The sequence below is a fragment of the Neophocaena asiaeorientalis genome, unplaced genomic scaffold (assembly GCF_003031525.2).
Source record: "Neophocaena asiaeorientalis asiaeorientalis breed wild unplaced genomic scaffold, Neophocaena_asiaeorientalis_V1.1 scaffold182, whole genome shotgun sequence".
NCBI classification, from domain to species: Eukaryota; Metazoa; Chordata; class Mammalia; order Artiodactyla; family Phocoenidae; genus Neophocaena; species Neophocaena asiaeorientalis.
The window spans coordinates 2,332,671-2,345,643 of record NW_020174648.1 but is presented as its reverse complement, the minus strand read 5'-3'; the positions used below and the strand labels follow the sequence as shown (position 1 = coordinate 2,345,643).

At 44.8% G+C, this 12,973-nt stretch overlaps 1 protein-coding gene across 1 annotated transcript; it reads left to right on the top strand.

The window, feature by feature from the left end:
• Positions 1-799: 799 nt before the first annotated feature.
• On the top strand, positions 800-11,784 carry TEX35 (testis expressed 35). Its single transcript, XM_024758837.1, is given in 9 exon segments — positions 800-838; positions 1,561-1,611; positions 2,225-2,293; positions 3,240-3,296; positions 4,002-4,061; positions 10,557-10,621; positions 10,849-11,041; positions 11,397-11,440; positions 11,724-11,784. Coding segments are annotated over 9 exon segments (639 nt in total).
• The last annotated feature ends 1,189 nt before the right edge of the window (positions 11,785-12,973 follow it).

Genomic DNA, 12,973 nt, shown 5'->3' with positions numbered 1-12,973 from the left:
GATCCCAGGGGAGGCTACATCCCTTTGACTCTCGAAACACAAATCATAGTTACCCTCAGGATGGCCTCAGTATTCTTCATCACCTGTCATCTGGGCTTTTTACCAACTGCACTGTCCACATACTGCTTCTTGTTCTAACGCTCTTCCAGGATAGTAGAAAAACCAGGAGAAAAGAATGGAGTTGGGTGTAGGAGGGGAGAGGGGACAGAGCCAGTTGTGCAGTCAGGCCTGGGCATCAGAGATCGTCCTGCCGAGACTGGCACCCCTCCCCCAGCACAGAGAGTCCCGGATTAGCACAGTACGTGCACCTTGAACCGGAGAGACCTCAGGGCATCCCAACCCAAAATAGCTTTAGGCTCGAGGAAGGGTCAGGAGAGCAGGTGTGTGGGCTTCCAGGAGAAGCTCGTTGTTGAGGCCAGACATCTCCTCCTGGTCTTTGGGTGAGTCCCTCTGGGAAAGGAGCCGGCAATTTTTGCTTCTCCTGGGGCGTGCCTTGTGCTTGGCTGTGGTCCTTCAGGGTGGGCTTCCAGGACAGCCCCTCTCCCCTTGCAGGAGGGAGACTTTGTGGCTTTGGAACCCGACCTGAGGTCCTCTTCTCAGCGGCCGAGGCACCCCAGGCTCAAAGTTGTGGCGACACTCAGGCCGGCGTGCAGGTCCTGGGCATTGTGACCTTAGCTGTTCCACATACAGAGAGATGGGCATCCTGCCCTCACCTCAGCCTGTAACCTGCAGTGGCCTGGTCCCGGGGGCCCATTGTGGGGAGGTTGGGAAGTTGAAGAACACTCTGGCCTCCTCCATCATGTTGGCCAAGAGGGCAGAACTGAAGAAAACAAACCTGGTAAAGGAGAAACGTTGCTGGCCAATGTGGGGCCTCTTTGAACTCTCACTGGATGGAGTTGGGGGGTACAGAGAGTCCCCAACGAACCCTCGGCTTTTCTTTCTACCTCTGAGCATGACGTGGCCTCTCAGGCTGGAAGGAGGGTGGGGAACAGACCCCTGGGCTTGGGGTGGGAAGGACCCCTGCCAGGAAAAGGAGCACCGAAATGCCCCACCCCTATCCCGGCCACTCCGGAGCCATGACCCCAGCCAGGCCCGCATCTTACCCGCGTGTTTTAAGGCACGCAAGAACCTCATCAGATAAAGGTAATTATCATCCACAATTTACAGACGAGGAAGTGAAGGCTCAGAGAAGCTAAATAACGTGCCTAAGTCAACACAGCTGGTAAGGAGGGCAGCTGAGACTAGAATTCAAGTCTGTCTGTCTACCTCCAAAGTCAATGCTCCTGAAAAAATACTTAGACGGCTTCCTTGAGTTATCTTAAAGTGTACCCGCCAGCCCTCACCCCCGCCAGCTCCCCAGGGAGAGGGCTGCCTGCCGAACAGGCAGGTGTCACTCATGAGAGGAGTAGAACATGAGAAAATGTGAGTTATCTTGGCTCAGGCACTGGGGGTATGTGGGCCTGAGCTTAAGCGCAGTTGGACAGGCAGGGTTGGGTGGGTGGAGGGTCCTCCCCAGTCCTGATGCCTGGCAGCCTGAATCCCAGCCTCCTGTCTCTGCAGAACAAGAACTACAAGGCAGTTTGCCTGGAATTGAAGCCAGAGCTGATCAGAGTAAGAAGCTTGTTTGAGGCCATACCGGCAGCCAGGCCTGAGACGCATGGGGAGGTGACTTGGAGTCAGGGGTCATTCGCTGTTCCTGGTGGCCAAGACTTGTCCCAGATGCTGGCGGATATATTGAGAGAGAGACAAGCTCTCTGCTCTCAAAGAACAAAGCGGCTACCTAAATAAATAAGGAAAAATTCAGCAGTTTTACCTATGATGCAGGGAATTAAAATAGGGAGATGTGACCGGGGGGGTTTGCTGGGGGTTGAGGGCATCAGGAAGGCCTTCCTCTGAGCTGAGAGCTGTAGGACAAGCCTGCGGCCCCCTGGAGGGCTGAGGATGAGCGCTGTGGGCAGAAAAAGCAGTGCGCACAGAGGCCCTAAGATGGGAATGAGTATGTCTGTGGAGGGGACAGAAAGCTGAGGCCCAGTGGGCCAGGAAGGGAGTGGAAGGAGATGAGCTCAGAGAGGAGAGAAGGATGGAGGAAACTCCTACACAGGTGAGGCCAGGTTACCTCTGCGCTGACCCAAAGGGAGGAGCAGAAACTCGGGGTCATCCCTCCTGCCTCACCCTCCCACACCTGCAGTTTCCAATATTCTTTGTCTCTGTTTCCAACCAACAGACATATGACTACAAAGGAGCTAAACAGGAAGGGCCATTTACCAAACCAGGAGGGACAAAGGAGCTAAAGGTAGGTGTGTGGACCCAGGAGACAGGAAGTTGGATCAGCACAGTGAACAGGTGGGGCCAACAGAACAACTTCTGCAGCAGGTGAACTGCCGGCATCTACAGTTCTGCTCCAGCCCCTGTGACTCCTTTCCTTCTGGTTCTCTCTATTTTAAAATAATTTCAGACTTACAGAATGTTTTCCAAAAAATGGTACAATGAGTTCTAGTATACCCTTCCCCCAGATTCCCAAATGTTGGCATTTTATCTTGGGTTTTTTTTCTCTCTTTCGTATTCACACACCTATATATAACATATATATTTCCTGAACCATCTGCGAGCAAGTGGTTCTCTCAAATTTCGGTATATATTTCCTCAAAACAAGAACACTCTCTTACACAGCCACAGTACAATTATCCAAACATCAAAAGCAGGAAATTAATGTTGATAGAGTTCTCACCTACAGCCCTTATTCTAATTTCACCCGTTATCCCACTAATGTCTTTCATAACAAAAGAGAAGATAACTTTTTTGGTCTGGGATCCAATCCGGAATCACACCTTGCATCTAGTTTCCATGTCTCTTCAGTCTTTTTTCGTCTGGAACAGTTCTTCGACCTTGTCTTTTGGGACACTGTCATTTTTGATGACAAATCATTTATTTTGTAGAATGACCCTGAATCTGGGTTGTCTGATGCTTCCTCACCATTAGACTTAGGCCATGCATTTTTCAGTGGTCACACCACAGGAGTGAAAGTATGACCTTTTCAAAGTGCATCACATCTGGAGGTACAGGATGTCTGTGTGTCCCACTATCCTATTTTCTTAATAGCATCCTTTCTTTCCTCCCTGCTGGCATCTATCCCTCTGCTCCTCTTTTGGCAATGCCCCAGGATCTTTCCTTTCCTCCTTTTGACCGTTTCCCTTCCATCCAAGACATTTCTTTACTCCTTCTCTATTTTATTTTCTCAGAATGAACTCAGGGAGGTGAGGGAAGAGCTCAAGGAAAAAATGGAGGAGATAAAACAGGTAACAGGATGAGACTTTTTAGCTCACGGAGAAAAAGTGTAGCTTCAAGGAAAATGCAATGCCTAACTTTGAATAGTAAAGAAAATCAGAAATTGCATGGAAAAAGCAATCAAACCAACTGAGCCCACATCCCCTAGAATGTTTAAGTGTCAGCAGCTTAGGTTATCTGTTTCTTACTTGTTTGATGCTTAAACCCAAATTTTGAATGATAAGGGCTCTCTAAGATATCTCATTGATAAGGGTGGGGAGATACAACCTTAGTGACAGAGTGAGAGGGGCTGACCTGGAATTGGGGGGCAGTCAGGGACCAATTCCATTGTCCTAATACTCCTCCCCTGAGCAAGCTGCAGAGCAAGAATCCTCTTCTTGTTTCTCTGATGGAATCACCTATAGCCTATTTATGAACAAAGGAAATGCTCAAGCAAGAACGTGTAATTGAAGCTGTGGTCTGAGCTCCACATGGCAGCCTTGCAATGACCAGATCCAAGCTGTGCCAAGGCTGCTGCTGGTGTTGACTTGATGATACACTCACCCTAGTCCCTTCACAGACTCTTGGGAAGAAAATGGCTTTAGTAGGCCATTATTAGAGCATTCCTTAATCTTTATCTAGCTCATTCCAGGGGAGCAGCTGCAGCCCTTAGCTTAAAATGCCTGAAAGACAGCTCCACATTCAATAATGTGCTCTTTGCCTTTCTTCCTCACTAGATAAAAGATGTAATGGACTAGGATTTTGAAAAACTCCAGGAATTTGTGGAGATTATGAAGGTAAGCATTTACTGAGTGCCCTCCATGGGCCAGTACCATACTAGGAATCATGCAAGGAGATGCCAGAGCCTGCCCTACAAGTGCTTACAGCTTAATAAGAGACCCAAACTCTATTGCAAAAAGAATTAAATAACAAGTAAGTACCAAGCTAAATGATGACTGGTTGTCAACTAACCAGGGGTTTAGAGAAGTGAGTAATGAATGCGGGTTGGGGTAACCAGAAAAGTCCTTTTAGAGGAAGTGAGCCTTAAGGTGAGTCTTAAGGCAGCATTGGAAGTTTAATGTGAATCTAACCAAGAGCCCAGTAAGATTATTTTTGAACTCAATAATTACTAAAAGGATCATCTAGATTCTAGAATAGCAGTTTACAGACTTTGGTGGGTTTCAGAATCACCAGGAGCACAAATATGGGAAACAGAGCTCAGGCCCTGTGTTGATGGGGCTGGCACCCTGGGGTTTTGTTCATGTTCCCCAGGTAGAAGTTTGAGAACAACAAATGCAGAAGCATAAATAGAAAAAAGCATTTATTTATAAATTTTTCAAGAGTTGTAAGGGAGCATTACTTCTACCAGATATTAAAATCATAATGAAGCCAACTTCATAATCAAATTAAGGTGGTACAGCCCAAGGATAACCAGACAAATGAAGAAGCCAACATAGATAATCCTGTAACAGCCTCTCTGCCTGGGATGCACTGAGAATCACTTCTGAGGATTTCTAAAGTCCATTTACCCAGGCCCTGGCCCAGATGAACTGAACAAAAACCTCCAAGTTTGGGCACAGTTGCTGAAAACTCTTAAGTGATTCAGATGCTTGCTCCTGATGAGAACCAGGTCCTTAGCACTTTAGCAGTAGTTATTAACATTGGCTACGTGCTGAAATCACCTTACTGTGGATTTGAACAGCTCCTCTTTACACCTGGCTGCACCCCATAGCAATTATATCAGAACCTCTTAATATGAGGTCTGCGGACTTCCCTGGAGGTACAGTGGTTAAGAATCCGCCTGCCAGTGCAGGGAACACGGGTTTGATCCCTGGTCCGGGATGATCCCAAATTGCGCAGAGTAACTAAGCCCGTATGCCACAACTACTGAGCCTGCACTCTAGAGCCCTCGAGCCACAACTACTGAGCCCACGCACTGCAGCTACTGAAGTCTGTGCACCTAGAGCCTGTGCTCTGCAACAAGAGAAGCCACTGCAGTGAGAAGCTTGTGAACCTCAATGAAGAGCAGCCCCGGCTCGCTGCCACTAGAGAAAGCCACGCACAGTAACACAGACCCAACACAGTGAAAAATAAATTAAAAAAAAAAAAAAAAAGAATGGAGGCAAAAATCAAGATGATACAAGAAATGTTTAACAAAGACCTAGAAGAATTAAAGAACAAACAAACAGAGATGAACAATACAATAACTGAAATGAAAAATACACTAGAAGGAATCAATAGCAAAATAACTGAGGCAGAAGAACAGATAAGGGACATGGAAGACAGAATGGTGGAATTCACTGCTACGGAATGGAATAAAGAAAAAAGAATGAAAAGAAATGAAGACAGACTAAGAGACCTCTGAGACAATATTAAATGCAACAGCATTAGCATTATAGGGGTCCCAGAAGGAGAAGAGAGAGAGAAAGGACCAGAGAAAACATTTGAAGAGATTATAGTCGAAAACTTCCCTAACATGGGAAAGGAAATAGCCACCCAAGTCCAGGAATCACAGAGAGTCCCATACAGGATAAACCCAAGGAGAAACACGCCGGAACACATAGTAATCAAATTGGCAAAAATAAAAGACAAAGAAAAATTATTGAAAGCAGCAAGTGAAAATTGACAAATAATATACAAGGGAACTCCCATAAGGTTAACAGCTGATTTCCCAGCAGAAACTCTACAAGCCAGAAGAGAGTGGCATGATATATTTAGGTGCTGTAGAAGAAGATATAACAGTTATAAATATATATGCACCCAACATAGGAGCACCTCAATACATAAGGAAACTGCTAACAGCTGTAAAGGAGGAAATCGACAGTAACAGAATAATAGTGGGGGGCTTTGACACCTCACTTACACCAATGGACAGATCATACAAAATGAAAATAAATAAGGAAACATAAGGTTTAAATAACACGACAGACCAGATAGATTTAGTTGATATTTATAGGATTACTAAATAACCAAGAGGTCACTGAAGAAATAAAAGAGGAAATAAAAAAATACCTAGACAAATGACAACAAAAATACGACTACCCACAGCAAACATCATCCTCAATGGTGAGAAACTGAAAGCATTTCCTCTAAGATCAGGAACAAGACAAGGATGTCCTCTCTCCACTATTATTCAACATACTTTTGGAAGTCATAGCCATGGCAATCAGACAAGAAAAAGAAATAAAAGGTATACAAATTGGAAAAGAAGAAGCAAAACTGTCACTGTTTGCAGATGACATGATACTATACATAGAGAATCCTAAAGATGCCACCAGAAAACTACTAGAGCTAATCAATGAATTTGGTAAAGTTTCAGGATACAAAATTAATGCACAGATACCTCTTGCATTCCTATACACTAATGATGAAAAATCTGAAAGAGAAATTAAGGAAACACCCCTATTTACCACTGCAATAAATGCAAATCAAAACTACAATGAGGTATCACCTCACACCAGTTAGAATGGGCATCATCAGAAGATCTACAAACAACAAATGCTGGAGAAGGTGTGGAGAAAAAGGAACCCTCTTGCACCTTTGGTAGGAATGTAAATTGATACAGCCACTATGGAGAACAGTATGGAGGTTCCTTAAAAAACTAAAAATAGAATTACCATATGACACAGCAATCCCACTACTGGGCATATACCCAGAGAAGACCATAATTCAAAAAGACACATGCACCCCAGTGTTCATTGCAGCACTATTTACAATAGCCAGGTCATGGAAGCAACCTAAATGCCCAGCGACAGACAAATGGGTAAAGAAGATGTGGTACATATATACAATGGAATATTACTCAGCCATAAAAAGGAACAAAATTGGGTCATTTTTAGAGACATGAATGAATCTAGAGACTGTCATACAGAGTGAAGGCAGAAAGAGAAAAACAAATATCATATATTAATGCATATATGTGAAACCTAGAAAAATGCTACAGATGAACCAGTTTGCAGGGTAGAAATAGAAAGAGATGTAGAGAAGAAATGTATGGACACCAAGGGGGGAAAATGGTGGGGGGGAGGGATAATTTGGGAGACTGGGACTGACATCTATGCACTGCTATATATAAAGTATATAACTAATAAGGACCTACTGTATAGCACAGGGAACTCTTCTCAATACTCTGTAATGACCTATATGGAAAAATAACTTTTAAAAGAGTGGATATATGTATAGGTATAACTGATTCACTTTGCTGTACAGCAAAAACTAACACAACATTTTAAATCAATTATACTCCAATAAAGATTAATTTAAAAAAAAGAATATTGCCTGACTATATAAGGGAAAAGCTTAACTCAGTTAACAGTATAAACTGAAATAGTATATAAAGTGAATTATAAAAATAATGTATTTAACTGGATGGTCTAAATATAATTACAATGGAAGAAATCACAAAGGAAATATTGTTAATGTTTAACAATACAAAAAAATTAAAAATTATAACAGAAAAGCACCATACACGGAGTGAAAAAGTAAGCAACAGTTTTGGAGAAATAATTTTCCACAAATATGATAGACATAGAAAAAAGCTTTTTATCTGTAACATACAAAGCTCACACAAATCAATAAGAACCAACTAGGAAAATGGGCAAAGGGTATATGTGAACAATCCACAGAGGGGAATATTACTAAAAAGCAATACATATATTAACAAGTTTTACCTCATGAGTAATCAAATAACTGCAAATGAAAACAATACTTAGATAATTGGCACATTCAAATAAGCCAAGTTGTAATTTATGACAATTATAAAGCAAGATAGGAATGCTCTTGTACTGCTGATTGGAGTACAAGTTTGTACAAAACTAAAAAGGAATTAGACAATAGGTATCAAAAATATCAAAACTCCATGACTTATCAACTCCTTGACTTCTCAGAATTTAACCGATGAGAATAATCAGAAATGCCAGCATGGGTATATATAAGAAGAAGTTCATCACAGGATTATTTATAATAGCAAAAAATTGTAAACAACCACAATTTTCAAAAGTAGAGGAATAGCCAAAAGAAGTACGATACATCTATATAATGAAAATTCACTATAGGAGACAGAATTTAGAAAGAATACTTTTAATGAGAAGTAAAAAAGCAAGATGCAAGTAATATATACAGGCTGACCTCAACAGGTGAAAAGAAATTGGTAAGTAAATATATAGAAAAAAGACTGGAAAGAAATATACCAAAAGGGTTAATTGCTGTTATTGAAAGGTGATGAGATTAATTTTTTCTTTTATATTCCTCTGTATTGTCCAAATTTTCTGCAAAGGGCATGTCTTATTTCTATATCAAAATGCAAACACAGTAAGTGTTTTGTTAGTGGGTAGGACTGGGTATCACAAGGCACAAAGGAGGCTATTTCGGGCACGGGAACAGCTTGCACACAGCATGGAAGCAGGATGAACGCGAAGCTTCTCACAGTCAGTGGGGAGATCGGTCATAAAAGAGGGATCACTGGGAGAAACTGTGAGAAATAAAATGGAATGGGCACAAAGGCGGTGGATAATGAAGGCTTCTGAAAGACAGGCAGACAGGTTGGGACTTGGTCGTGGAAGCAGTAAGAGGCCCCTGGAGATTCTTAATCAAAGAACATGCTAGGAGCAGCACTTCAGAAAGCTGAGCTGGCAGCTGCTTGCAAGGTGGCCTGGGGGCGCCGGGGGAGTCGGTGGGGGCCGTCTGGAGCAAGAATATCAAACTGGAAGCCGCATCTCCGCTCAGGTGAAGAAAGCTGGACCAAGTGTAGAAACAGAAGGAAAAGGGTAAATCTGAAAGATGCAGCGAAGGAAAAATAACCTTCTTGGTGACTGATTCAGTATAAAGAATGAAGGAGAGGCAAGCGTGCATGATAACACCAAAGTTTTAATCCGGACGATTAGAAAAAAGTGGTGACAGTGACAGGCTAGTTGGGAAGCAGCTAATTTAGAAGAGAAAGTGAAGAGGTCAGTTTGGACCATGATGAGTTTGAAGTGATGGTGAGACTTTTAAGAATATGGGACGTTTTGACTCTGACATTTTGGACCCGGGGGAATATTGACTTCAAGGATATTTGACTTTATTTACAAATACAAATGTCTTATTCAAAATGTATACGAACATTTTAAAATGCTTTTCAAGAAGATATTTTTTGGAAATCATTTCCATCCTGACGGTGTAATTCCTTGATCAATTTTCTACCCCAGATCAGTAAACTCTCCCCAGATCTTTCATTTTTTATTAAAATGGTTTTCCTTGAAGCAAATTATTTTTCATTTATATTTTGTGATATTCAATTCAACCCTGTTTTTGTCCTTAACAGATATTGTCACTAATACTGTCACCATCTTAGAAGTTCTTTGTGACCACTATTTCTATCCAATTTTTCCAGGTCAAATTTTACAGATCTAAAATTTGCCAAGAAGATTTTATTATTATTTCAGTTCTTAATAATAAATGTGAGGTGCCATTTGAGCTACTGTCTACTTTATTTTGCGTTGACCATTTCTGCCAGGAGTTGGGTAAAATATGGAACAAACGCAGATACACAGGATCTACGTACATGGCAGGGGTCAAAACACTGGTGTCAGAAACGTCTTTGGGGGGGAGGTCATGGGATTTGTTTTCTTTTTATAAATTTATTTACTTTATCTATTTATTTTTGGCTGTGTTGGGTCCTTGCTGCTGTGCACGGGCTTTCTCTAGTTGCGGCGAGCGGGGGCTACTCTTCGTTGTGGTGCGTGGGCTTCTCATTGCGGTGGCTTCTCTTGTTGTGGAACACAGGCTCCAGGAGTGTGGGGCTCAGTAGCTGTAGCTCGCAAGCTCAGTAGTTGTGGCTCATGGGCTCTAGAGCGCAGGCTTAGTAGCTGTGGCACACGGACTTAGTTGCTCTGTGGCATGTGGGATCTTCCCGGACCAGGGCTCGAACCTGTGTCCCCTGCATTGGCAGGCGGATTCTTAACCACTGCGCCACCGGGGAAGATTGCATAGGCATTGAACCAAGGCAGATAAGGGTTTTATTCAAGTGTGAGATCAGGTAAAATAGATCCTGGCCTCTGACTCACATGGAGACTTTGGACAAGCCCCCAGTGACTCTGCCTGTGCTTCAGCTTCACTGTGGAATGGGTGAGGTCACAGGGAGGGGTGGCACGTGTCAGGCACATCCTGATGAGCCACCCTACCCAGGGCTGGTGAGGATTCTTGAGGAAGTAAGATGCTGTGGTGGTCTCTGAGTGGTTTGCAGAGTGAGGCAGGAAAAGGGACTTCAAAAGCCCTTCATGATGATGATTTTAGCTTTGAATTCTCTCTTGAAGGAAATGCAAAAGGATGTGGATGAGAAGTTGGATGTTTTAATAAATATACAGAAGAATAGCCAGCTGTGAGTGTAACCTGCACCCGTCTCTCCTCAACCCTAAAGAATCTCCTCCCTTCGCTTTGCGAAGTGTCCTCAGGGTTCAGTGGACTCCCAGATCCTTCAAGGAGCTCTCTTGGTTTCTCTTCCCCAGTGGCTTGTAGTCAAGGCCTTCCACGGCCAACCATGCTACCGGTTATCTCCTTTCCTGTTGAAAATTATCTCCCCAGTTCTGCCCCTCCCTGACTCCCCAGTCCTCTCAGGAGAGGACCAAAGGAGCAGCAAGAACTCAGGCTGATAGGAAAGATGGACACAGACCCACAGATCCGGCAGAAGAAGATGGATGGAGCTGATGGAGTACCACTTGCCCTTCACAAAAAGATGACGGCACTACAACAACCAAAAAAAGATCCAATGGATTCCCTTCACCAATGTGATACCTGCTGTGTAATGAAGCCCTCCCTGCCCCTGCCCCAGTGTTACACCCCTGGGTTTCTGTTCCCCTCGACCTCCCCTGGGCTCTCTCACTCTCTTACCTCTTGCTGTAAAGCACTGGTTCCACTCCTCTCCTGGCCCCAGGATGCCTCCCTAGTCTTGAGTCCTCTCTGGGGTCTTGCCCTATAGGCCTGGGGTGATTCCGAAACCATGACCAAGTAGGACTCAACCCTGGATGCACCTGTTCCCAAGTGCAACTGTATTGTTCTGTCCTTTCCTATAGCAAGACCTGATGAGGTGCCCAGCAGCCTGGCCATCTTGGACCAGGGAAAAATGATCTTTCTGGTGCCGTTTCTGTCCTCCACAGGAGAAATGTTTGTTGTGTGCCCCAAAGAACAACTACAATCAGTGGTAGGTAGACCCATGGAAGCCCCTTATCTCAGTCCGGTGCCCCGTCCTCCCAAAGGCAGTGTGCTCAGGGGTGCATTCCCATCAAATCTCACCCGTGGTTATGGTTATGCAGGCTCTGCCCCACATCACATCCACTCAGTCTTAGAGGACGTGGCACAGGAAGGAGGACTTGCTTAGCCCAGCCTGGCGACTGCTGCCTAGAGGCCCCCGTGGAGTGGAGGCTGCCTTGCCAGCTGCTGAGCTGACCTTGCCTCAGGCTCCTGACTTTCTCCCCATATAACAGGCAACTTCCATACCAGGCCTGGGCATCCTTTTCACCCTCGGCATCTGGACTTGCTTTCTGATTTATCTGTGCTTCAACTCCTGTGTGACTGAGGACGTAGTTCCAACTTAGTGTCACCGCAGGACCTATGAGCAGCTCCGGTTCAGCCTCTCCCCACTCCTTGAGCTGCACAGCAAATGCTTGCTGCCCTCTTGCATACCACCCTGCCCTTGTCTCCCTCTACCCAGAGAGTAAAATCTTCATTTAAAGCCAAAGCGGGAGTCAAAGCGTTGACTATCAGCCTGAAACTTGAGTGTGCAAGGAGTGTCACTGTTTTGGATTGAAATCAGTGTATTTCAGCCTCCAACCTCTCTTCTTGCTTCCTGATGGTTTAGTGGAAAATTCTTCAGGTCATCTTTAGGGTCTTCCTAAGGATGATCCTTCCCCCCTCATCCCTGCTTCCCTCCTCTTCACCTGGTTCTGAAAATGTCCCAGGTCAAAAGAGAGGAAGGGAGGCCCTGAAGATACCAGATGCCATTCTGCGTGATCCCAGAAGTGTGCGTGTGAGTGTGTGTGTGTGTGCACGCACACGCGCGTGTATGTTGGACAATGGGAGGAACCCCCGGGCCCAGGGTCTTGACCACTGGACTGCCGGGGGATTCCCACACGTGCCAGTTTTAAGAACTAAGACAAGGTCATCAAGGACACAGGGCTGTCAGGATCAGTTGAAGTGCTGAGTCTTTTCTTGTGCAAATGATCGTACACTGCTAATCAAGCCCCCAAGGACTGGTGGCAGTGGTCTCTGCAGTCCCTGTCCCTTGACCCTTTCCAAGCTCCCCCGTGCCCTAGTTCCATGTCATCCAACTCAGAGGCAGCAGAAGGACGACACTGTGTGTTGCGGGGGGGATAGTTCTGCCTGGCTGTCATGTCTGCCCTTGGGAATGGATGTTTGGGGAGCCACAGCCTGCCATTCCTGCCAATGTGCTCTTGGGCCAGCTTTGCTGGTGAGCTTGTGCTTTTTCTGTAGGTCTCAATGTCATGTCATCTGGAAGGGAATTATACTTAACCTTGTGTCTTCTCCCAAAGATGCTATTCCTGTCCCGCGTAGAGCCTCTTGCGGGGCATTGGCCTAACCTGGGCCACCATTTCTGCGTTGTGCTGCAGCATCCAATTGATCCAAGCAAGGTGGACAGGCAACTCAACTCGCCCAATCGATTTCTTTCCCTGGGAATTTGAAATTGGAATTTGGTGAGACTCAGCTGGCCCCCAGA